The sequence below is a fragment of the Chionomys nivalis genome, chromosome 15 (genome assembly GCF_950005125.1).
Source record: "Chionomys nivalis chromosome 15, mChiNiv1.1, whole genome shotgun sequence".
NCBI lineage: Eukaryota > Metazoa > Chordata > Mammalia > Rodentia > Cricetidae > Chionomys > Chionomys nivalis.
Genome location: NC_080100.1, coordinates 56,364,664 through 56,390,062, shown reverse-complemented (window position 1 = coordinate 56,390,062; position 25,399 = coordinate 56,364,664). Strand labels below are relative to the sequence as shown.

Here is a 25,399-nt window from a genome sequence, read left to right as displayed (position 1 = left end):
TGATATTAAGTCATTCGAATGCCGCCTTACAATTATAAATTTTGAAACAAGATTCTAAATAAAACAGGACAAGACTGTCTAATTTCTGCTTTGGTAATTTTCCTGGTACATGGAGTGCCGAACAGAATGTCCCATTCCTCTTGTGGATTTACTGTGCCTGACAAATTATCAGTCTAATTTGCAGGAGTAAGAGATGTTTTCCCTTAAGGATTATTTTCAAAGTGTGGGTAGGCAGATCCGGTCAGGAAAGGCAGGATTCATGATCTAATGTTTGAAAAGGAAGGCATAGTGATGTAAATATTGAAGATAACACTGGATTTTATCTGTTTCAGAGCTCTTGTTCTCATAAAATCGCTATGGGTTTGTGTGTGTGAAGGGATCGATGGGCTGAGTCATACCTTCATGGTGTGCTGCATTATTTATACAGAAGCCAGAGTCTACCTGTCGAACTTCTGAGTTGTCCTCTCTGGTCTCAGGAAGGAACTGCAACATTTTCTGAGAGAAAAATTCATAGTTTGTGATGTTTGCATAATTGTTAGATATATAATTTAAAACTATACCCTTTCACAGTGTTTATTTTTTTCAATAAATCTGCCTCAGTCTGAGGTTCACCCTGAGTTCTGTGAGCCTTGCCTACCAGTATTGTCAAGGCACAAGCCTGGCCCTCACTGTGGTGTATGCACACTTCAGCTGTTCACCTCCAACCACATACATGGCAGGTCCATGCTATAACCAGTTCTTGCCTGTCAAGGCAGGGGAATTCTTCCTTCCCTTTGCTCATTTTTACCACTGTTTTTCCAAGAAAATGTTCTCTAAGCTTTGCAGGTAAAATATTAACTTTTTCTTTTCTCAAACTTCTGATTCATTACATTTGTAGCAGCCCACTTCATGAAAACACCAGATGCAACATTTGAATGTGAATGTGTCACGTCACATACAAGGACATGACATCCAGTGCAAACTTCTTCCCATTGTCTTGCTCCTCAAGCAAAACAGCACTTCTGCATGTTCTCTGAAAATCCTCTGTTTTTCTTACTTCCCACTACTCTAGTTTATCCTTTGCCAATAACCTTGTCTCTGCTACTAGACGTTTCTTTTCATCACCAATACACTACCAGGTCCCCGACATGTATAGTTAGTACAGTAAGTTTCAACCCCCAAACCCTCTGAGTTCCAATGACTTGAATAGCTTTGATGAAGACATTTTATTGTCAAGAAACTTTGCGCAAACTTACCACATGGATTATGCCAGTTGAACTTTACCAGAGATCATTTATTTTTCAAAGAAGCTGAGAGATATAGCAAAGGGCTCCCGTGCAGGCAGAGTAGAATGTTGAGGCTGGCCCATCGTATGCTCTTAATCACAATAACATGATATAGAGTGTGCAGCAAAGCATCTGTGAAACTCCTGGGGGGAAAATGAAAACTCTTTAGTTTCTTAAGTGAGCACAGCAAAAACATGCAGGTGCTCCTGGAACCTGAAAGCCTTGAGAATAATGATTGTAAATCGAATCACATCTTGTCCCATGTGACAGGTCAGTCAAACTCTAACTACCAAAAAGTTAGCTACTCATCGACCACACAGGGAGCCATTAGTCTCAATGAAACATTCCATTTAACCTTTCTTCTTATTCATTTATGACTATATTTAGATGGTTTGTTAATTAATTTATGTACTTATTATTTTATTTATTGCGAGAAGGGGTCTTGCTTGGACTCTCCAGTGCCACAGTTATAAACCTTTCCACTGCAGCCAACAATTCCATTTTGTTTACCAAGGTGGCATTCATGGTCACCAATTTCTTGAATCTCTTTGCCTAAAGGTCATTGAGAGCCAGCAAAACCTGTAAATCAAGTCAGCATATCTGAGTCACTGACTAACTAATCTGAGCTGTATGACCCTATTGGCCACAGGGTTTCTATCTAGAGTTCATTTACTCTCTGAAGTTTTCCCAGTTCCTATGTCTGAGTTTGGATCCTTTCTTAGGCTTGCTTTGTCTTATATAGCACAGAAAACCATCTCTTGTCGTATTTTGTATCTACTTTTGGACTGTGAGAACAGACAATCTTCTATACTGGTCCTCCAAATATGTACTTTTAGTGGTACAAGTCACCGTCACATCAGCTGTCAACTGAATAACTGCACGGATATCCATTCATAGTTAGAAATAGAAGCAAAATACTTTAAAAGTTTACTTTATTGTAAAATAATAATTATCAGACTGCTGTTTGGATCTCTCCTTCATTTACACAAAGACAATACATCTTAAAAATTAAATTATATTTATTCTATATTTATCACTTAGCGTATGTCCTTGTTTGCAATTTGGCAGTTATAAATTACTGGAAAAGGTTTCTTTCCTAACTCATAGGACACTAATAAAGAAAGCTTGGAATTCAAATATCTTTTCTCATTATTTCCCCCTAACATATGTTCTTCTGGCCTTTCATTTCTCTTCTTTCTTTTTATTTTTCTGTCTATTATTTTCTGCCTTTCCTTTGTCTTCTTCAGTGCAATGTAGCCCTTGTATTTGACAGTGTTGAAGGTTGGATCACATTGCTCAGGACACTGACTTAATTGGACTGAGCATCAAACATTTGAGAAACTCCCTTGTGATTCCAATATACAGTGAAGTTTGAGAACCACTGGGTTAGATCATCTTTAATGTACCATTCAGTTCTAAGAAAATCCTAGCCTCTGTCATGTTAAAGGACTCCCTGGGTGTTTAAAAACACGTAGTATATCAAATATATTCTCTTTGTTGCTGTCTAAGACATATTTCTGTCTACTTATACAGGAAACTTTGATTGAAAGTTCATAAAATTGATAGAATTTTAAACTGTTAACAATCAACAGTTATTGATTTTCTTGTGGGTAATTTAATCCTCTCTGTTATTAGTATTTGGAAACAATTTGCAGAGGAAAATGTGTCCTAAGATAGCAATGAACCCTCTGAATTGCATTTGAGTATTTTTTTTTTTAGATTAGCCTCAGAATCCTTTAAGTGTGTTTGTGTGTAAGGATTCCTTGGGTCATATATCTGATAGATTTTTTCAAGGGTTTCTGTGAGTAATTTTGGACAATGATGTCATTGAGGTACAGAATCAGATGGTTTTTCATAGCATAGATGTTCAATGTCTATCAGTAATATATCATATCCTATTATTATATATTTCTAGTATTTCTTTCTATTTTAAAATAGATTTTTTTCTGTTTAAATTACCAATGTTATACAGTATTATGAAGAAGTTATTTTTAATTGCATGCTTGTCTGTTTTGTGTGTATATGTCAATGTGTACCAATGTGTGTATACCTATTTGCATGTACTGTGATGAGCACGAGGAGACCCGAGAACATCTTGGGTGGGTATTCACCTTCTACCATGTGGATTCTGGACAGGGAACTCAGGTTGGGCTTGATGATGCATATTTTGAGAAGCTGAGATATCTCAAGAAGCCTATAAATAATTTTTAAAACACAAAAGCATAGAATCAAATCACATTATTTTTGAAAGGTTTTCTTTTGTATTGAATCTTTGAGAATTTCTCACAATGTGTTTTGATTATATTTGCATCTCTCCCAACTCCTCCCAGATCCATTCCCTGTCCCCCTACCAAAATTGGTTGTTTTCCTTTCCTTCTTTCTTTCTTTCCTTCAGTGTTTCGTCCTTTTTAAATCTAGCAAATCCACTTTGTACTGTTCATTTATTCTTGGATGTGTAACTCTTAGAGTTTGGTCAACTTACCATGGGTTACATTCTTAAAGAAAAATGACGCTTCCTCTCCCACCATCTACCAAATGCCAATAGCTCCTCAACTAGAGACAAACCTTGCTGCCACCTCGTTCTCCATGGTGGAAATCTGTCTGAATTGAGTTTGCTTAGGTCTTGTCCATCCTGCCACAACTGCTGTAAGTTGATATGTGCAGTTGCCCTACAATCCCCAAATGACACTATTTGCTTATAATCATCCACCCCCTCTCACTCTTGAACTATTTGCTGACCTTTTCTGCAAAGAACCTTAGCTTGGGGAGGGTAAAGTTTGACAAATTTATTGATGTGGACTGGGAATTCTGTGATTCTGTGGTCACTTATTCTCTGCATCTTGACAGGTTGTGGGTCTTGTATTAACCACCATCAATAGAAGCTTCCATGACAAAGTTTGGGAAATATACTGATCTATGTGTGTGTATAATTTTAAACCATTGGGGATCAGTTTAATACGATGTCCATTTAGGAGAATAAGAATAGAATTCTCTCTCTTAGGGCTTATGGCCTGTTTAGTCACAATTTTTTGACCAAACAATGGTACCAAGTAAGAGTTTTATCTTATAGAGGGCATTTAAGCACAATCAGAAAGTGATTGATTAATCCTATGACATTACTGTCACTGTTGTTCCTGTGAGCATATCTCAGTAGGCCAGTGGCTTTGTAGCTTGAAGTTTCTTCTGATACCAAAATACTATTTTCAAGAACTATGGCAACTAAGTAATAGAGACAAACCTTCCAGATCAGGACCTGCATGATGGCTCTGCCTTACATAGTGCAAATCTGTGGTATCTTCAGCTATATGAGATTATCCACTGGTTTTGGAAAGTAACCTAGAGCATTGGAAATCATGCAGAATGCCTGGAGATCCCACTACCCAAGAGTCTAAAAGAGGCTACCTATTTGTGGAACTGATATTTTTATTTGTTATCCTCTGGCATTTAGTAGAATCATTGTTTATGGTTACCCTCATAAAGAGTAACTATATTTTAAGACACACACACACACAAGTTGTACAATAATATGCAATTTTCCATATGAATTCCTAAAAATTCCATTAATATATTCATCCCTCCTTATTGAGTGGTAATTCATATCTTTTTAATAAACTGTTGAAATACACAGTGACCATAATTTTTAGTAAGTGAGAAAAGGTTTTAAAATAGAATTGTATGCATTCAACTAATTAGAATATACATGATATATTAAGGGATAACAGCTTAAAAAGCCTATTGTCGGTTTAAAAACACATTTTTCCATGTTTTCATATAGAATGTTTTCATTTCATCATAAGAATGCTAGCTTTTTTCGGTAGGTTGTGGCAGCTTGGCTATATAAATTCTCATGAGCTTTATTTCATTTTAACTAGAGTTATTGCTCATTTGTGAACAAGATTTGACTAATCATTTTATGCACTCATGATAGTTGTTTCAAAATTTTGACTTGTGCAATTGAAAGCAAAGATTTTGCTTTCTTTCAGTTCTTTAATGAAGCAGCATTATAGCTGCCATGTTCAATGGAAGAGGAATAAATTGAAGGTGGCATAGTAATGTACAGGTTCACATTTCCCTGGTTGTGGAATGTGAATTCAAGTATTTCCTGTGTTTTGTTTTCCCACATTTCAATATGAGTTGCGACATCCTGCACAATTACCATGCTGAGAAACTGAATTGATTAAGTAATAAGTTATGTTCAAGAAGTAAAATTCCTGAGTAACATAAGTTTCTTAGTTTTAGTTTTACAACTTTATACGAGTGTGTTTGTAGAGGTGGAAAGAGGTCAGAATAAATATTGAGGCTATAGTCTCATATTTGCTAGCACATATAGTGGAAAAGATAAAACAGGGATTCGCATATTCATCTAAAGAAATTTCTAATTTATTTATATTATGCTGCAAACACATGAATACATTAGTAATGCTATGTAAATATATTAATAAAACAACATCAATATACAACTATATGAAAACAACATGTAAATAATGAGTATATTTTTAGATGCTTAAGATATATAAATCAAGAACACTGTATTTTATTTGCTGCACTAGGAGAATTAAATATGAACTTTCAAATTACACATGTTTCTATAAAAACTTGTTCTCCTAACAAATATTTAATGTCAAGCCATTACTGTGTCACATATACACTGATCTTGTATGAGTTGCCCTCATCACTCCTGTCCCTACCATGAGAGCTAGTCACTTGTTCTCTCTAAAAAGAAAGGTCTTTATTCCCTTTTGATATTGCTCCCTTATGCTCACCCTTTAGTTCACTGCTACGATAAAGACATTGTTTGACTCTTCATGTTAAATAATCACTTCTTTTTTATAGCATTCTATACCAGGGAGATTTTTCTCCTGGCTTTGTTTTTACAGCAAGCGATCCGACACACTGTTTGCTTATTTGTAAGGCTTTCATTATTCATTTCTTCTATAATATAAACTCTAAGAGTGCAGGAACATTATATGTTTCATCTCCGCTGCACTTTGGCATCTCAATGTGGTTTCTTCTGGCAAACGAATACATGATGGGTGAGTCAGTAACTCTCTGATATGCAAACAGAAGACAGACACAAGTTTATGTAGAAAATATAGCATATAAACTATTTGAGATCTTAATTATCAGTTAAACAAATTAGCCATCTTGTATACCAATTTCCATTGTACTGTCATAATAGAATATTCTTTTTATGTGAATTAGAAGTATCATAGTTGCGTATATTGATAAAATAGAAAACGGCATTAAAATGTACCGATTTTTTGTTTCTTGGTTGTTTTTTTTTGTTATTATTTATTTGTTCTGCTCTGCTTTTTACAGAAAGAGGTGATAGTTAAGGTATCTATAAATGTTACTCTAAAAGTTCAAGGTTCATGGCTTGCGAGTAGATAATGAGAGAAAATAAGATATTCTGTATGTCCCTTTCAACATGAAGTTACTGGCAACAAGTAGGGGTCAGTGAGCAAAACGAAGCTAAAGCTGAAGTTGACTATTCCAGTCCTTTCAGAACTCGTGAGTGGGTGGAAAGTTCAGGCAAATGGTAAGTTAAATTTAGCCTGCAAAGATTTCTTACTCCTGGGAAAAATAATTGCTTCATTCTATTGCCAAAAGGCAAACCAGCATCAGCTTAATTTGCCCGACTCTACCATAAACTGCAGATGGAACTATAAAACATAGGTAGAATAAAATTAAACACATCTGTCCTAATCTAAAGAAGGTGAGGCTAGCCAGCCAGGAAACATCAAGGTATTAATACTGTGCAGATTGCAGCGTGCAGAGCCGTAGCAGAGTGCCTGCTGACAGTGGAGAGAAAGGGATTGCAATCTGTATTGTTTTGTTTTTCTTTGCTGAGCTGCCTTCCTGTGCTGATTACTATTATAGTTTTAAGACCTATCAACCTAGAGAATGACTAAATAGAAAAAAAATCATTTATTTGAACTCCAAGGTCTTATTAAGTTTTAACTTTGATTTTTTTTCTCTCCTTCAAGTAGGCATTTTCTTACATTGTTTCTAATTGCAGAGAATCAGAAGTTTTGACAAATAAATCAGTTAGGTACAGAATTTACCTAGGACTCTTACTTTCTCTTAAGACTACCAACACACACCTACACCATCATCTTGATAACTACTGCATGTAGAAAATAGCAAAGTAACTTGATGGTTTTGGTGAGTAGAAGAAAAAGGAGGGTAGCTTTGAGATTGAATGCTATTGTGCCCTTGGAGAGATACTGTCCAATCAAATTTTATGGGACAACATGCTTTTTCAGATCCATGGTAAGCTTACAATCCCCTCTTCAGACTTGGGGGATGCCCCATGGACTCAGTGGCTACCTTTGGTTGTTACAGTTGTCTTTGTTTTGTGCAAGGCCACAATTTTATATGCTGGTAAGATTATCCACCTAATACTGAGGAACCTTGTGAATATCCTCAGATTTTGACATAGTAGATTTAACTTGTGTAAACTGTCACAATTGTGGGACCTAACTTTTAGTCTAACACTTCTTATATTTTTTTCAGAAAAATGTTTCTATATCTTCTGAAATATTTACTTATGATCTGAAGGATCTCTCATCTGCCCCTGTGTCCTATTTCAGCCCTAATGACTCACTAACATTTAATAATTCATGGTGTAGAGAAAGCCCTCAAATTCAATACCAGCTTTATTATCAGAAATATTTATTTGAAGTGTTCTAGACATCTGAAATGAAACAAACTTTTTTTTTCAGATAAAATACTGCCTTTAAAACCAAATACATTTACACTTTATCTTAAGACAGACTACTTGGTCATCCTGTTGTGAACTATAAAAATCAACACACAGATTTCTTGCTTTACTTCAAAACCCATACTTATTTTGTTGCAATGTCATTTGGATTAATTGTATACTGTAGTAATTTTTATCATTTCTATCCCTTAAAATGATGTGCAAATATTAATGTTGTGTGTAAGACACAAAGAGAAAATTTACCAATATGTTGAGGCCTTATGTTTGAGAATGTAGCTAAGAAGTGGGGTACTTGTCTGATATTTTCAAGTTCATAGGCTAGATTCAGGATGTGTGGAAATAACAGGAAAAGTGTAAGCACACAAAACTTAAATCAAAATATATTTATAAAGTTGCTAATATAGTAGATATAAGTTTGATAAATGTAAATTTAAGTTTGATAACCATAATTCTAATAAGTTGTTACTCTATCATGTTATATTCATTAAATATATGTAGTTGTATATTTCAACTAAAAATGTTTACAAGTTTTACCATAGTACAAATTAGTAGGCATGTGCTCACTAAGTTTATGACGACTTGACACAAGTTAGTGTCTTCAGAGATCTAGGAGTCTCGATTGAAGAAATGCCACCCTAAGACTGGGCTGTAACCAAGTTTGTAGAGCATATTCTTAATTAGTGATTGATGTGGAGGGCCCAGTCCCAGCCCTTTGTTGATGATGCTATCCCTGGGCTGGTGGTCCTGGGTTCTATAAGGAAGCAGGAGGAACAAGCAGCCCTCCTTTCCCTCCCTGACTTCTGCATCAAGTCCTGCCTCCAGGTTCCTGCCCTGTCGGAATTCCTGCCCTGATTGACTTTGGTGATGAACAGTGATTTGGAAGCATAAGCCTCACAAACCTTTCAATCCCCAAGTTGCTTTAGCCATGGTATTTTATTACAACAGTACTAATTCTGACTAAGAAAAGGCAAAAGCAAAATGAAAAAATAATTCAATAATCAAACAACAATAAAGTTCAGAAAATTAACAGCTGAGCTCCAAATTGCTGGATAATCAAACAAAATTGCCAACTTTATATATTTGTAATTCTATTTGTCAATCGACATCAGTACTTGTAGTGTGTAGTATGAGCTACAAGAGAAGGAGATCAGTGTGTGTGTGTGTGTGTGTGTGTGTGTGTGTACTGCATAGGGCCTTAACTGCTAGAAAGAAGCAGTTCAGAATGAGCTTTTTTTGATTTTTGAATTAATATAAATGTAAGCCCAAAGAATATCTCTCTCGCTAAAACTCTCTCCCAGACACTTGTAAAATGAATGGGGCCTGCTTGTTGGGGTTTCTGACCTGCCCCACAGCCGACAAGCCCCAAAGAAAATCACACAGAGATCTCTATAAATTATAAAGCTGACTGGCCCATTAGCTCAGGCTACTTATTAGCTCTTGTAGCTTATATTAATCCAATATTCTGATATATATTTTGCCATATGGCTTGGTACCTATTTCAGCTGGAAGGTCACATCCTGCTTCCTCTGTGGTCTGTACAGGACTGGGAGGAATCAACAACCTCCTTCCCAGAATTCTCTTGTTCTCATTGCATCACCTCTACTTCCTGTCTGGTTTTCCCACCTATACTTCCTGACTGGCCAATCAGCATTTATTTAAAACATGATTGACAAATACAGACAATTCTCCCACACCACGTCCCCCTCTTTATTTTTATTTACTTTATTTTTTTTATTGAAAATTTCCACCTACTCCCCTCCTTCCATGTCCCTCCCCCCCAATTCTCTTCTCCCTCCCTCTCTAGTCCAAGGAGCAGTCAGGGTTCCCTACCCTATGGGAAGTCCAAGGTTCTCCCTGCTCCCCCCAGGACCAGGAAGGTGAGCATCCAAACAGACTAGGCTACCACAAAGCCTGTCCATGCAGTAGAATCAAAACTCAGCACCATTGTCCTTGGCTTCTCAGTAAGCCTCCACCATCAGCCACATTCAGAGAGTCCAGTTTGATCACATGCTCCATCAGTTCCAGTCCAACTGGCCTTGGTAATCTCCCATTAGATCAGTCCCACCGTCTCAGTGTCTGGACGCACCCCTCACATTCCTGAATTCCTTACTCATGTTCTCCCTCCTTCTGCTCCTCATTTGAAGGTTGGGAGATCAGTCCAGTGCTCCTATGTGGGTCTCTGTTTCTATCTCCATCCATCACCAGATGAAGGTTCTATGGTGATATGCAAGATATTCATCAGTGTGGCTATAGGATAAGGCCAGTTCAGGCATCCTCTCCTCTGCTGCCCAAGGAACAAGATGGGGACGTCTCCTTGGACACCTGGGTAACCCTCCAGAATCAAGTCTCTTGCTAACCCTAAAATGGCTCCCTTAATTAAGATATATATTTCCCTGCTCCCACAACCACCCCTCCTCCATCCCAACCAATCCATTCCTTCAAGCTCACCCCATCCTCCCCTTGTCCCTTCTCTCTCCCCATCTCCCCTTATCCCCACCCCCCACCTCTGTGCTCCCAACACCTGTCTGACAATCTTGTCCACTTCCAATATCCAGGAGGATAAGTATATGTTATTCTTTGGGTTCACCTTCCTATTTAACTTCTCTAGGATCACGAATTATAGGTTCAATGTCCTTTATTTATGGCTAGAATCCACTTATGAGTGAGTAAATACCATATTCATTTTTTGGATCTGGGTTACCTCATTCAGGATACTGTTTTCTATTTCCATCCATTTGCATGCAAAATTCAAGATGTCATTGTTTTTTACTGCTGAGTAGAACTCTAAAGTGTATATGTGCCATATCTTCTTTATCCAATTTTATATTGAGAGTCACCTAGGTTGTTTTCAGGTCCTGGCTATTACAAATAGTGCTGCTATGAACATAGTTGAACAAATGATTTTGTAGTATGATAGGGCATCTCTTTGGTATATTCTCAAGAGTGGAATTGCTGGGTCATGAGGTAGGTTGACTCCCAATTTCCTGAGAAACTGCCACACTGATTTCCAAAGTGGTTGCACAAGTTTGCATTCCCACCAACAATGGATGAGTGTTCCCCTTACTCCACATCCTCTCCAGCATAGGCTATCATTGGTGTTTTTTATTTTAGCCATTCTGACAGGTATAAGATGGCATCTCAAAGTTGTTTTGATTTGCATTTCCTTGATCACTAAGGAGGTTGAGCATCACCTTAAGTGTCTTTTCACCATTTGAACTTCTGTTGAGAATTCTCTGTTCAGTTCAGTACCCCATTTTTAATTGGGTTAATTAGAGTTTTAATGTCTAGTTTCTTGAGTTCTTTATATATTTTGGAGATCAGACCTTTGTCTGATGTGGGGTTGGTAAAAATCTTCTCCCACTCTGTAGGATGCTTTTTGTCTTAATGACAGTGTCCTTTGCTTTACAGAAGCTTCTCAGTTTCAGGAGGTCCCATTTATTCATTTTTGCTCTTATTGTCTGTGCTACTGGGGTTCTACATAGGAAGTAATCTCCTGTGCCCATGTGTTGTAGACTACTTCCCAATTTCTCTTCAATCAGATTCAATGTGGTCAGAATAATATTGAGGTCTTTAATCCATTTGGACTTGAGTTTTGTGCATGGTGATAGATATGGATCTATTTTCATTCTTCTGTAGGTTGACATTCAGTTATGCCAGCACCATTTGTTAAAGATGCTTTCTTTCTTCCATTGTATAATTTTAGCTCCTTTGTCAATAATCAGGTGTTCATAGGTTTGTGGATTAATATCTGGGTCTTCGATTTGATTCCATTGGTCCATATATCTGTTTTTATGCCAATACCAAGCTGTTTTCATTACTCTAGCTCTGTAATAGAGTTTGAAGTCAGGAATGGTAATACCTCCGGAGGTACTTTTATTGTATAAGATTGTTTTAGCTATCCTGGGTTTTTTATTTTTACATATAATGTTGATTATTGTTCTCTCAAGGTCTGTGAAGAATTTTGTTGGGATTTTGATCGGGATTGCATTGAATCTATAGATTGCTTTTGGTAGAATTGCCATTTTTACTATGTTGATCCTCCCAATCCAAGAGCATGGGAGATCCTTCCATTTTCTGGTATGCTCTTCAATTTCTTTCTTCAAAGACTTAAAGTTCTTGTCAAATAGATCTTTCACTTACTTGGTTAGAGCTGCCCCAAGATAATTTATGCTGTTTGTGGTTATTGTGAAAGGTGATGTTTCTCTGATTTTCCTCTCTGCTTCTTTGTTCTTTGTGTATAGAAGGGCAACCGAGTTTTTGGAATTGATCTTGTATCCTGCCACATTACTAAAGGTTTTTATCAGCTGTAGGAGTTCTTTGGTAGAGTTTTTGGGGTCGCTTATGTACACTATCATATCATCTGCAAATAACAAAAGTTTGAGTTCTTCCTTTCCAATTCAAATCCTCTTGATCTCCTTATGCTGTCTTATTGCTATTGCTAGAACTTCAAGCACTATATTGAAGAGGTATGGAGAGAGTGGACTTCCCCCTCTTTAAAAAAAAAAAAAGGAAAATATCCATAATCCATTTTATGGGAATGTGGGCATAGTATTCCAGGCTACTTCCAGCTGGGTGGGGGTGCTGATAATCTTATGGGGACCTAAAGAAAATTTAGAGTTACTATCAAATCCTGTGAGTCTTGATCATCTCAGGCAGCAGTCTTGAACCTGTTTTGGATGAAGAACTCAGACATCTGGGTCATCTATTCCTGCCAGAGATTTCTCAGGTGGTCTTCCTTGATCAAACCTGATTTTCCTTAACTCTGAATAAATCTACAGTCTTTCATTTCCTGTGGAAACAAAAGCAAAATCTCTTCTCCAAAGTAATATACATTTTGACTTCAATTTTGAAGTCAATGTTTTTTCAAAATGCTTATGTTGCATTAATTCTGCTGCTTTTATAAGCAAATATCTTTTAGCAGCTCTTGCTCCTTCCTCAGCATTCAAACAATTCAAAGCAGCATAATAGCATACAGTATCAAGATTCTCTTTGTGTTTTTCATTTTTATGTGGCTTTATTTTAACCTTTATTTCTTTTATTTTACTTTTAACTTTTGGATTTTTGATTCTCTGTGTATCTTTATCCTGGAACACCCTCTGTAAACCAGGCTATCCTTGAACTCACAGAGATCCATCTGTCTCTGCCTCCCAGGCAAATCCTACAGGTATGTGCTACCACAACCAGTTATACTCTTTCTTTCTTTCTTTCTTTCTTTCTTTCTTTCTTTCTTTCTTTCTTTCTTTCTTCCTTTCTTCCTTTCTTTCTTTTTTTTTTTTACTTTGATACTTTAACCTTTAGCCTGTATGTATTTTTAACACTGTAAACCATTTAGAGGTTTTCTTCCACTTTGAACCCCTCTTTACTTTATATTTCTCTTTTTATGACCGCATGAGCCTTTAATTCACTAAGCAATCATGTCTGAGGCACTGGCCAGAGCCATGTTTATTGCCAAAACTCTATGGTGTTTAAGATCCCGGCCAGCAAGCAAGCTGCAACAATGTGTCCATAAACAACACTCAAAAGCTCCTATGGTATTTCAAGGCTCTTGCCAGGAAGCAAGCTGCAACAGTGTGTCCATAGCTCCATAGTCAGGACTGCCTGCTTGCAAGAGTCAGAGTTTACCCTGGCAGGACAGCCCAGAAAGTCAGCATTTTAAAACAGTGCAGCCTTTTTCCTGCTACAGCTGAAAACTGAAATGCTTTACTCTAGTCTTTCCCAAGCTTTCTCAGGCTTTCTGTGGATGCAGTTATCCACGTGGGCACCATTTGTAACTTGGGGTCCTGCTTGTTGAGGTTCCTGTCCCACCAGTTACCCCACAGCTGGCAAGACCCAAAGAAAATCACACAGAGATCTCCATAAGTCATAAAACTAATTGGCCCATTAGCTCAGGCTACATATTAGCTCTTGTAGTTTATATTAACCCATTGTTCTCATCTATGCTAGTCACATGGTTCGGTACCTTTCTCAGCAGGGCAGCTCACATCTTGCTTCTTCAGAGTCTGGGCAGGAGTAGGAAGAATCAACTTCCCCCTTCCCAGAATTCTCCTGTTCTCATTGCATCACCTCTACTTCCTGTCTGGTTTTCCCACCTATACTTCCTGACTGGCCAATCAGCATTTATTTAAAACATGATTGACAGAATACAGACAATTCTCCTGCATCAGACACTGCTTTATTATTTGTCAATTCATATAAGACTCTGTAAGTATCTTCAGCTTGCCTTGCCCTTATGGATTTTACATAAACAACTTATACTGCCTGGGGAAGGCACACTGTGTTAGGGATAGTGCTGAAAACAAATGAAAGTATAAAGGACACTGCAAAATTGCTTTGGTGACTGTTCCCTCTAAATTCTCTTTGTTCTTGGTAGATATGTTGCTTATCACTTTCCTCTGGAAAATTGGGTTCACACTGTGTGCATCTTCCTTCATGCACATTTTATTTTATTTTATTAGTGATGCAATGAAATAAATTAAATCTGTGGTCTAGATTATGCTAATGATGCTGTTGATTATTCCCTCCTTTTTTCTTTCCTTCTTTCTCTTTTTTTTTTTTTTTGCATTGTAGGTGTCATTTTAACTTATAAAGTGTCATTTGAAATGTTCGGATAAATCTACCTCAAGTCCTCTTTGCACAATAATTCATACTTCTCTACCCAGGGCTTTACCTAAAGGCTGCCAGTCATTCCTTCCACATTGAATCAGCAGTGCTACCCTAAGTATGCCAGATTACTCAGGGACACCTCTCAAGATTTCGTGATACCCTTTGATTTCTTGAGAGGCCCATTTATGCTCCAAATGAGTTCTCTGAACTATTTTCGTGAACATTAAGGCACATAAATGACTTTATGATAGGGTTATATCTTTCTGTCAAAGTTTAAAATTTGGCCAGTTATTAGTTTGAGTGGTTAAAATTGAGCAATAGTTTCATTTTCCAGTCATATTCTGGTCCTTCTCTATTTCTTTAAATTTCAGTTAAAGGGCTCTCTGCTTGGCATGCCTCTTTCTTGTAGTAGCTTATCACATGCAGACATTAAGAGCCAACTGACATATTAACAGTCTGTATGGAAACCTCATTATTCCATCCAAAATGTTATCACATATGCTTTCTGTCTTACAAGTTACTACAGGAGACAACTTCACCAATTACCATTTTCTATTCAACACTGGTGCCCATTTTTCTAGCAGATTCTAAGTATTGGGAAATATATCTTAGTACATTAGAGAGAGGAACCAAAACATTACAAAGGAAAACTTATAGGGCTGTAAAGAGATATATTGAACTAATTAGAAAAAAAAAAAAAACAGTCTAGCCGTGATCTTCAGTGAGCTGGTATACCAAGTAACCTGGTGAGTTCTAATGCTAAAATAAACATGAAAAGTCAAACTATGACTTTCTGTTCCCCAGGTGACATTTGCAACCCCAATCCATGTGAAAATGGTGGCATCTGTCTGTCGGGATTGGCTGATGATTCCTTTTCCTGTGAGTGTCCAGAGGGCTTCACAGATCCCAACTGCTCTAGTGTTGTGGAGGTTGGTAAGTGCAAGATTTCAGCATCTCCGTCATCATCATGATTGTTTTTTGCATGACTCACAGATGTGACTCTTGTGGGCTGAAGAGCCTTTGTAAGATTCTATTGAATTTCCTAGGCTTTATTGCTGTCGATTCTATTGTTTTTATTTGGTATTATAATTATATTTTATTGATGATATTCTTAAAATACATCATTGTTCTCAGCTTAGTGATTAGTAGTAAAATTAAGCTCCAAATAATAATTTAATAAAATTAATTCCATAAGCCTCTCATATTAATAAAAAATATTTGAAGACAAAGAAAGGACACAATTCTTGTGTTGACTTAGGTAAAATCATTAACTTAAATTTAGTAGAACTTTTTAAAAGAACTGATAATGAGTATTAGTACTTTGAAAATCACTACTTTTCTTAGAATATGAGCACACGTCATCATTTAGGAATATAAAGAAGATAGCATTCCATGGCAAACCTCAGCAAAACCCTTTCAAAAAACCTCATCTTTGTCAAAATTGATCCATGTCACTGATTATTTTCCAAAATCACTTTTTAATTTGTGAAAATTTTATTGCTATATATTTTGTAACTTTCATTGTTTTCAAATGGCTCCCCATTAACAACATGTTTATACTTTAATGGCTCCTAGGAGGTTGCCCACACGTCATTGAATGGTGTCCCATCCTGAGCTATGTGGACAGAACAGATTGGAGTATATGGTTTATACAACTTCAAAAAGGAAAGGATAGAAAGTTAGATTGGAGAGAGGTAGGAACAGGTATGGAAGAAATTAAGGAGAAGAATAGGGGTAAATTTGATCAAAATGCATGTAGAAATTTCTCAAGGAATTTAAAAGTATTTTAGAAACCACAATTTGTAAGCTCCTGCACAAATATTTTCTCTGGGTAAAAACAGCACCATAATCAGGTCTGGACACATTGTACAAAGTGGTTTATAGTTGTGAAGTACAAAATACAATCAGGCTGAATAAAATTTTGTCAGCCACCATTATTGCTGGAAAACTAGACACTTCAGTAGCTATTGGTAATCAATTTGAAAAACAATAATTAATAGCATTTGTAACCAGGGATGAGTTTGTGTTACCTATCCTTGTATCTCATGCTTCTGACATAGGCTGAGTTTAGAAAGAGCCCCATAACTGCTAGCTGAACAATAAAAGGAATCTGTAAATTAAATCATTAATTTTCTATGTTCATTTTCCAGTTGTGAACATTAATGTGCTTTGTTTTTTAATGTGCTTCTTAGGTTTTCATACTACACTAGCATGATTGAATCTGAATAACAATTGGCTTATATTATTGCTTAAAGCACTTAGCCAGCTTAATTCATATCAAAGATAATTGTCTTTAAAGGTTTTTATTAAATCAGCAATATTTTATGGAGCTTGACACTATTCCATAGAAATAAAGTTGGTAATCACTTTGACATCATTTGCACATATAAAAAGTAGCATTTTAGAGTTCAATATGACAATCATATATTCAGAAGTCTATGTTACCAAAGAAAATTAGACCTGTAAGTACTTCTACCAGGAATGTTGAAATTTAGAACAAAAATTTAGTGTCATTATTTTAATTCCACCAATATCAAATTCATAGTTTCTTTGTAGTATAAAATGTTTTGTCTACATCACATAACTGCAAATTCTAAACCAGAGACAAAATGATAATTAATTTTAATTGATGTTCCATTTTTAAGTATTAATTTATCATCCATCATTTCATCAGTAGAGTGGTTTAAGAAAGCTGTCATACTGTGTATTATAGGTAGTTCAGTGACAAGGAATTGGATGCTTATATAATTACATTTTCATTAGGTTTATCATTATGTTATTAAATCCCTTATAAAAATTAGCTATTTTGTAGTTAAACTACATTATTTTAACTTTATTTGTTATAATATGTATAATTCAACCTCTCCCTTCTCTAAGATATATTTAACAGTTCTTGGAAAAGATAGAACTTTTTTTCTCACCCCACAATAAAACATACCATTGGTGTAGGAGGGTCTTCTTTCTATGTATTGATTTCATTGGTTGAATAAAGAAACTATCTAGGCCTTTTGATAAGGCAGGCCTTAGATGGGCGTAGTAGACAGAACAGAATGCTGGGAGGAAGAAGGCAGTGCGGCAGAGGCCATGGCGCTCCTCTCCGAGATGGATGCTGGTTAGACTCATGCCTGTAAGCCACAGTCAAGTGGCAATACACATTAATAGAAATTGGTTAATTAAGATGTGAGAGTTAGCCAATAAGGGGCTAGAGCTAATGGGCCAGGCAGCAATTTAATGAATACAGATCTCTGTGTGATTATTTCAGGCATAAGCTAGCCGGGCTGGATGGAACAAGGGGCCCGTGCTCCTTTTACAACATACCATAGATATTATGTCAATTCCCTTTTATGTATAAAGCTTTAACATCAAAACATGGAAAATTTACTGTAAAACTTAAGTGTAACAGGTTAAAATGCTCTTTGTGTGTTAAGGAGCATTGATGTTTTATAAAATAATCTGGGTATGTATATTGTGTGTATACATACATATGTGTGTGTAGCATAGACACATGTTGGAAGTGAGGGTTACAAGAAGACTCTAGTGTCCTCTTCTTCTGCTCTCTAGCTCATCATCTTGTGTCAGGGTAGGAATTAGGTGAGTCTGTGGGTTTTCAGGTAGACTGGCTAGCAGCAAGCCTGGGCAACCCTTCTGTCTTTTCCATCCAATGCATCTCTGGGGTTACAGGCTCATGTGGAAACACCTGATATCATATGTGGGTACATGAGATCCATGTACCAGTCTTGATGTTTACACAGCCAGCTTTCCACAACAAACTTTTAAAATTATTCATTAATTTAAATTTATTTCATTAAAAGATTTAGAATTTAGGAGAAAATAATAATATCCCATTTAGGTATTTTCATAGAACAAGAATATTATTTTTGATTCTATAACCTCTTTGTCAAGCCTGTATTTATCAAGCATATATTAATGTAATATTGAACATTTATTGAGTAAAAATACCAACTAGCCGTGTTTTTAATATCTTATCTACTTTAGGATTTACTCTATTTTTGAAATGTAAGAACCAAATATTTGAAGCATTTTCTTTTTAACATCCCTCACTCTGCCTTTTCAGTTGATAACTACCTGAGACATTTTGTAGTCATTGTTTCTCCATATTAGGTAGCAACAGAGACAAAACATAAAGAATGATAAGATTTTATATATAAAATATTGAAAATAGAAAAATGAATATTTTTAGGTAATAACATAGAGTTATGATATTTTTACTTATATATTAAATTTTATTTAGTTATATATAGTATTTTCACATTATTATACAGTGATATACATTTTATAATCATTTAATTACTTAAATGTATTTTTATTTCACAAGAAAAGAAAATGAACTTACTTATAATTGTCTACAAAATATTATAAAAATCCCATAAGTTTTCAATCCTATGCAAAGAACTATGGGCAAAGGAGAAAAGCTAGGAGCAAGAGACGCGGGAAGATCATAGCAACTGGCTGTCAATTGCTAAATGATAAACACTGCAAACATATATACAAATAGTATTTTACAGACTGAATAGATTATATTTAGAAACATTTATGCAATGTTTATATATATATATACATAATATACATTTTTATATACATAAAATAACAATTAATAAAAAAGAAGTCATGAAATTGAAGGAGGGGTGCATATATGACAGGGTTTGGAAGGAAGAAAAGTAAGAAAGAGAGGGACAAACATCACACTTATAATATCCAAAATTTAAAAAATGTGTTTTAGTAGTATGTTTAAAATTACATTTGCCTCAGTGATTTATCTGTCAGTCATGGGTAATTTCATATACATATACATAAAAATTCCATCATGATTTTACTTCACACCTTAATAATTTGTCATAGTTTCATTTAAAGTTCTCCATGCTATTCAATTCAAATGACTTTCTCATTCAATTTTGGGATTTTCTTTTTCCCACACAAAACACCTATTGTCAAATAAGCTTAAAGCACTTTACCACTTTTACTATCAATCCTCATATCATTTACATTCCTGACACAAATCTTGGAGGTTAAGACAGTTAAGTCTCCCAGGTTGTGCAATTCATTCATTAGGTAACTTTGAATTTTTCTTATTTTTTTAATAAACACTCTCTCTCTCTCTCTCTCTCTCTCTCTCTCTCTCTCTCCACACACACACACACACACACACACACACACACATATATGAGGTTGTTCTTTCACCCTCTTCTGCTATCTTTTGCTATCTTGCTCTCTCATTCTCCTCACACACTTAAATTCCCACATTCATATCTGTTCAACCTCTTCAGATAACTAAGATTTATTTCTGATTCCTGTAGAAAGTAATAAGAAACTTTCTCTTGCAGCAAATTAAAGCAAAACTTGTCACATCATATCCTTGAATTTGAAAACATCACCTACCATATGCATTAATTTTGCACAGATGTGCTCTGGATGCTGAATATCTCTCCAGGCATTTGTAGACAGAACTCCACAGTTCACATCTAGATCATATTCCTATAAAGTGATGTGGAGCTGTTCATACAGACCTTACATAAATAAAATGTCTATTGATAGTGAATAGCTTAGAGTTTATCAATGGAAATATCAGTAATTTTTAAAATATCTATTTTATGTAGCACAATACTGTGTTTGCTATTGTAGTGAGTAATTTTTTAAAAATCAGAAATTATTAATAGTAACAAGTATAAGTACAGCCACATAGTATATTGATGAAATGAAAAGGAAAAAAACAAATGATTTTAAGAAAACTTATAATCTTGGCTAGAGTTGTAGTTCAGATCAATTAATTTTTACTTCATGCAAGATCAGTATTACAACCCCAGAACTCTAATCAATCAGTCAGTCAGTCAGTCAGTCTTAATATTCCTTCATCAATAATCAAATAATTATAAAGTTATTTACTTAATGATAAAGGTGAACATTATTCTCACAGGGATTGCTATAGATTGAGGAAGAAGAGATGAAATAGATGATGAAAACTATGGACAGCTAGGTAATAAATAAGAATACTGGTCTAAATACACGAAATTATGAATAAGTTCCCTGCTACATGTGCATGTCAGAGAATTCATGCATGAATGAAAAACATAACATCTGCAAATAACTAAAAGTCTAAACGAGAAAATAAGGAACTAACCTTACTCCAGATTAAAGACACTATATGTGTAAATTAGGGGATAAGAAAAGTCACTAACAAATTTGTATTTCCTACCAAAAACAACAGAGATGATTAACATGTAGTAAAGATGATGTTGCTGGGCTATGGGAGGAGATGCAGTAGACTGGAACAGATTGACCATGATACAGGTTATCAGGCACCCTGGTGTCATTGAATGGGAAGACAATGCCCGGCAGATTGAGTGGAAACACTGAGAGGTTAGAGGATACAGTGTAACCCACCCAGCAGGTCCAGTTATTCCAAGGTCTGAAGGGGCACTACCTGAAAGAACATGGGTGAGAAAGGGAAAGAAGACCAAACAAGCAAAACAGAATTCTGTTCTCAATTTGTCAAGGTCTTCATTTATTGAAGCAAGCTTTTTGTCTTATATACTCCTCAGTGAGGAACTCGGGCAGCTAAGCGGGGCAGTTGCAAGGTCAGTGGCTAGAACACCTGCTGTTAGTGATAAGTGCTGTCTGTGGTGCTTTCCAGAGCTTGAGTCTCCAAGGTTAGCATGTAATGTTTTGGTTAACTTTAAGTTTTCTCTCTCAAAGTTTTTACTTCAAGGCCCTGTGAGGAAGGAGAAGCCTGAAATGGCTCCTGACAATACAGTGAACAATTCATACAGCTGAAACAAAACGACTTTTCTTCTCCTTGTATTTTTTTAAAAAAATATATTTGTTATTTGTTTTTATTAATGGAGTGTAAATTGGTGTATGGGATGGTTGCATGTGTGAGTGGAGGTAACAGTTATTTCAAAAGAGGCCATTGTTTAGATCACCTATTACTGGAAATTATAGACACGTGCAAACTGCCCAATATGTGTGCTGAGAACCTAATTCTGGTCTTCTGGAAAAGTCATAAGTGTTCTTTCTCATGAGACTCCAATTTTCTGAGATACTAAAATTGAGTACAAATAGATATACAGGCAAAAGTAAATTCAGCATTCCAGGTATTGAATTAGAAGAATTTGCTAGACATATTTCAAGATGTCAAGCACAGATTTGGAAGTTATAATTGTGTATATGGTTATTAAAATATGGGCAGAATGGAGCATCTGTCCTTAAGAATTAAGACTCATCAAATTTATTATTCATCAAATATTAGAGTTTCTACTATGTGCACAGAGCACATGGCAGCTTAAACAGGCTTTGTCTTTAAAGATCTAAGGGATTGGGAAGTGATGTTTTAAAGATCAAGAAGTTAGATTTTTTATAAAACCAAGAGAAATTCTGAGATAAGGAACCAAGAGAAATAGAAATATGGAGATCGAATTCTAGAAGACAGTAGAATTTGAATATAAGGATGATTTTCCTTTAAGATGAATATGTCATTACAATACAGAAACACTTTAAATCTAATCTTATGGCTTACTATAAGCTACTAAGCATCTTAAGGTGATAATATTGAGCACAAATTTAACTCATATCAGGCTTGGAATTTGGTAGTACTATGAGACTTAGCAGTCTTTGGGGGAGAAGGAGAATAGTATAGAAATGGGTTTATTGGGGCAGTTCATAGGAAGACATCATGACACTGGCTCTGTCTCTGCATCTTCACAGGCTGGTTGGTGTCTAGAAAGGTTCCTCATTTCCAGCACATAGGAAAAAAGACACAATCGCATGCGATTCACTTCTACTGTACTTTCTTCTTGGTCTCATCCCAGCCAAACCTATTTTCATTTTGCAATTGGTATTATTTTTCTAGAGTAGATTAAAATTCTATTTAATTTCTGGTCTTTCAAGCTCATTAATTCTAATCTGTTCCATTGTTCCTACATCATTATGGAACAAAAGGCTCTTTATCCCAGAAACATGAAGACACATTGGAAATAAAGCTGCAAGCTGAGTGTGCATTTGACTGTCCTGTGAATAACCATATTCACACTTATCTCTTAAAAAGTGATTGGTCCTAGAATATGAAGCAGTGTCCCCATCAGACACCATCTGAGACGGTTCTGGTCAGAGGCTGTGAAATACCAGAATAATGACAAACTTTAAATAGTCCTGGGAGGTTTGAGGCTATATTCAGATTTCCAAATTTTAATTACAAAATGAATATTTTTTTATATTTTAGTAAAATGTTTATAGTAAATAAAATTATAAATGCTTGACAGATTCTCCCATTAATATTACTTTTGGACCAAGAAAAAGTAACACATATTTTAGTCCACCTTATATGAAATTATTATAAAGAAAGCTAACTATTCTGTATGGTCTAAAATAGTTTCTCCCAGAGCTGTTTGCTTTGTGAGATGACTGCTGAGGTCTCCCAGTCAACAAGAGCTCAAGAGATTATCTTTATAGTTATATTTACTTACTTTTCTAAACCAATAAACATATGTAAACAAATAGAACTGTTTGACTAGATGTCAAATACTGTACGTTTCTTTTCCAGCAAGTTTGACTTTACTTGATTTTGAATTTTTGAATTTACTTGAAAAAACAGATATATCAGGGGGCAAAAAGTTTCAGGCTCCAGACCATGTTACTTATACACCCTCACAAAAATCTTTTAATCCATATAAAAATCACAGTGTGGCTACATTCTATTTTTCATTTGAATGAATACAAGCAAAAAAACAGCATGTTTTCCATATTCCTTACATGCTTCAACATTTTGTGTATTTCAGGTGAAAACAAGTTGTCCCAAAAATGCAAATAGATTTGTGCCCAAGCAACTCATTATAGAGCAAACAAGGTATTTTTTCAGCCAGTTCTTTTACTGGAAGGCTGAATTTTGATGTTATATACAAAGAACCAATCATTTTATTTGTCTCAAAAGATAATAGTACAAGAAATCCTAGTAGAATCATAAATCTAAACTTGTATATAAAAATAATCAGTCAGCTCTACTTTTTTTTTGTTTGTTTGTTTTTTGGTTTTTGGTTTTTCGAGACAGGGTTTCTCTGTGGTTTTGGAGCCTGTCCTGGAGCTAGCTCTTGTAGACCAGGCTGGTCTCGAACTCACAGAGATCCGCTTGCCTCTGCCTCCTGAGTGCTGGGATTAAAGGCGTGCGCCACCACCGCCCGGCTTAGTCAGCTCTACTTTAAAACTTTAAGGTACATAACAACTCATCAACAATTTTGTTTTTAAAATTCGGGAATTGAGGTAGAAACAATCACAGGAAATTAATCATAACCCTTGGTCACCAATTCATCCTGGCAAGAAAGGCACATCAGCTAATAACAATTGGGCTGCTTGTTCTTTTTTATGGTTTTTATTGACTTATACATTTTTTTCTGCTCCCCCTTCCTCCCCCTCCTCTTCTAACCTTTCCCGTAATATCCATGTTCCCAATTTACACATGAGATTTTGTCTTTTTTTCCTGCCTGTGTAGATCCATGTATGTATCTCTGATGGTCCTCTTTGTTGTCTAGGTCCCTTGGGGTTGTGAAATGTAGGCTCTTTTTTCTTTGCTTTATGTCAAAATTCAACCTGCCAGCAAAAGAACTGGATTAAAAAAAATATCTTGTTTGCTCTACAACAAGTTTCTTGGGCATGAATGTATGTGTATTTTGGAGACAACTTGTTTTCATCAGTAATACATAAAATGTCTAGAAACCACTTATGAGTGAATACATATTATATTTGTCTTTCTGGGTCTGTGTTACCTCACCAAATATGTTTTTTTTATATCTATTCATTTGCGTACAAATTTCAAGATGTCATTTTTTTTTACCACTGAGTAGTACTCCATTGTGTATATGTACCATATTTTTCTTTATCCATTCATCAGTTGAGGGGCATATAGGTTGCTTCCAGGTTCTGGCTTTTATGAATAATGCTACTATGAACATACTTGAGCACATGTTCTCGTGGTATGATTGAGCATCTTTTTTGTCTATACCCAAAAGTAGTATTGTTGGGTCCTGAGGTAGAATATTACCTAATTTTTTGAGAAATTACCATACTGATTTCCAAAGTGGTTGTACAAGTTTGCTCTCCCAACTGCCATGAAGGAGTGTTACCCTTACCTCGCATTCTCTCCAGCATAAACTGTTATCAGTGTTTTTGAACTTGACCATTCTGACAGGTGTAAGATGAAATCTCAGTGTAGTTTTGTTTCCACTTCTCTGATGGCTACGAATGTTGAGCATTTCATTAAGTGTTTTTCATTCATTTGATATTCATCTGTTAAGAGGTCTCTGTTTAGGCCTATACCCATTTTTTTTTATTATTTGTTCTTTTGAAATCAAGTTTCTTGATTTATTTGTATATTTTGGAGATGAATTTTCTGTATGTATGGGGCTGGTGAAGATTTTTTTCCATTCTGTAGGCTCCTGTTTTTTCTTGTTGACTATGTCCTTTGCTTTACAGAAATTTCTCAATTTCAGAAGGTCCCATTTATTAATTGTTGCTCTCAGTGTCTGTGCTACTGGGATTATATTTAGGAAGTAGTCTCCTGTGTCAATGCTGGAGAGGTTGTGGAATAAGGGGTACACTCATCCATTGCTGGTGGGAATGCAAACTTGTGCAACCACTTTGGAAAGCAGTGTGGCGGTTTCTCAGGAAATTCGGGATCAAGCTACCCCTGGTCCCAGCAATTCCATTCTTGGGAATATACCCAAGAGATGCCCTATCATACAACAAAAGTATATGCTCAACTATGTTCATAGCAGCATTGTTTGTAATAGCCAGAACCTGGAAA

The 25,399-nt window shown here is 35.7% G+C and overlaps 1 protein-coding gene across 2 annotated transcripts in view; it reads left to right on the top strand.

Moving 5' to 3' along the window:
• Edil3 (EGF like repeats and discoidin domains 3) overlaps positions 1-25,399 on the top strand; it is a 459,665-nt gene that overhangs the window by 101,516 nt on the left and 332,750 nt on the right. For both annotated transcript variants that reach the window (XM_057789993.1, XM_057789992.1), the window contains exon 2: positions 15,397-15,525. In XM_057789993.1, the coding sequence (XP_057645976.1) occupies positions 15,397-15,525 (129 nt within the window). The remainder of the gene's footprint in view (positions 1-15,396; positions 15,526-25,399) is intronic.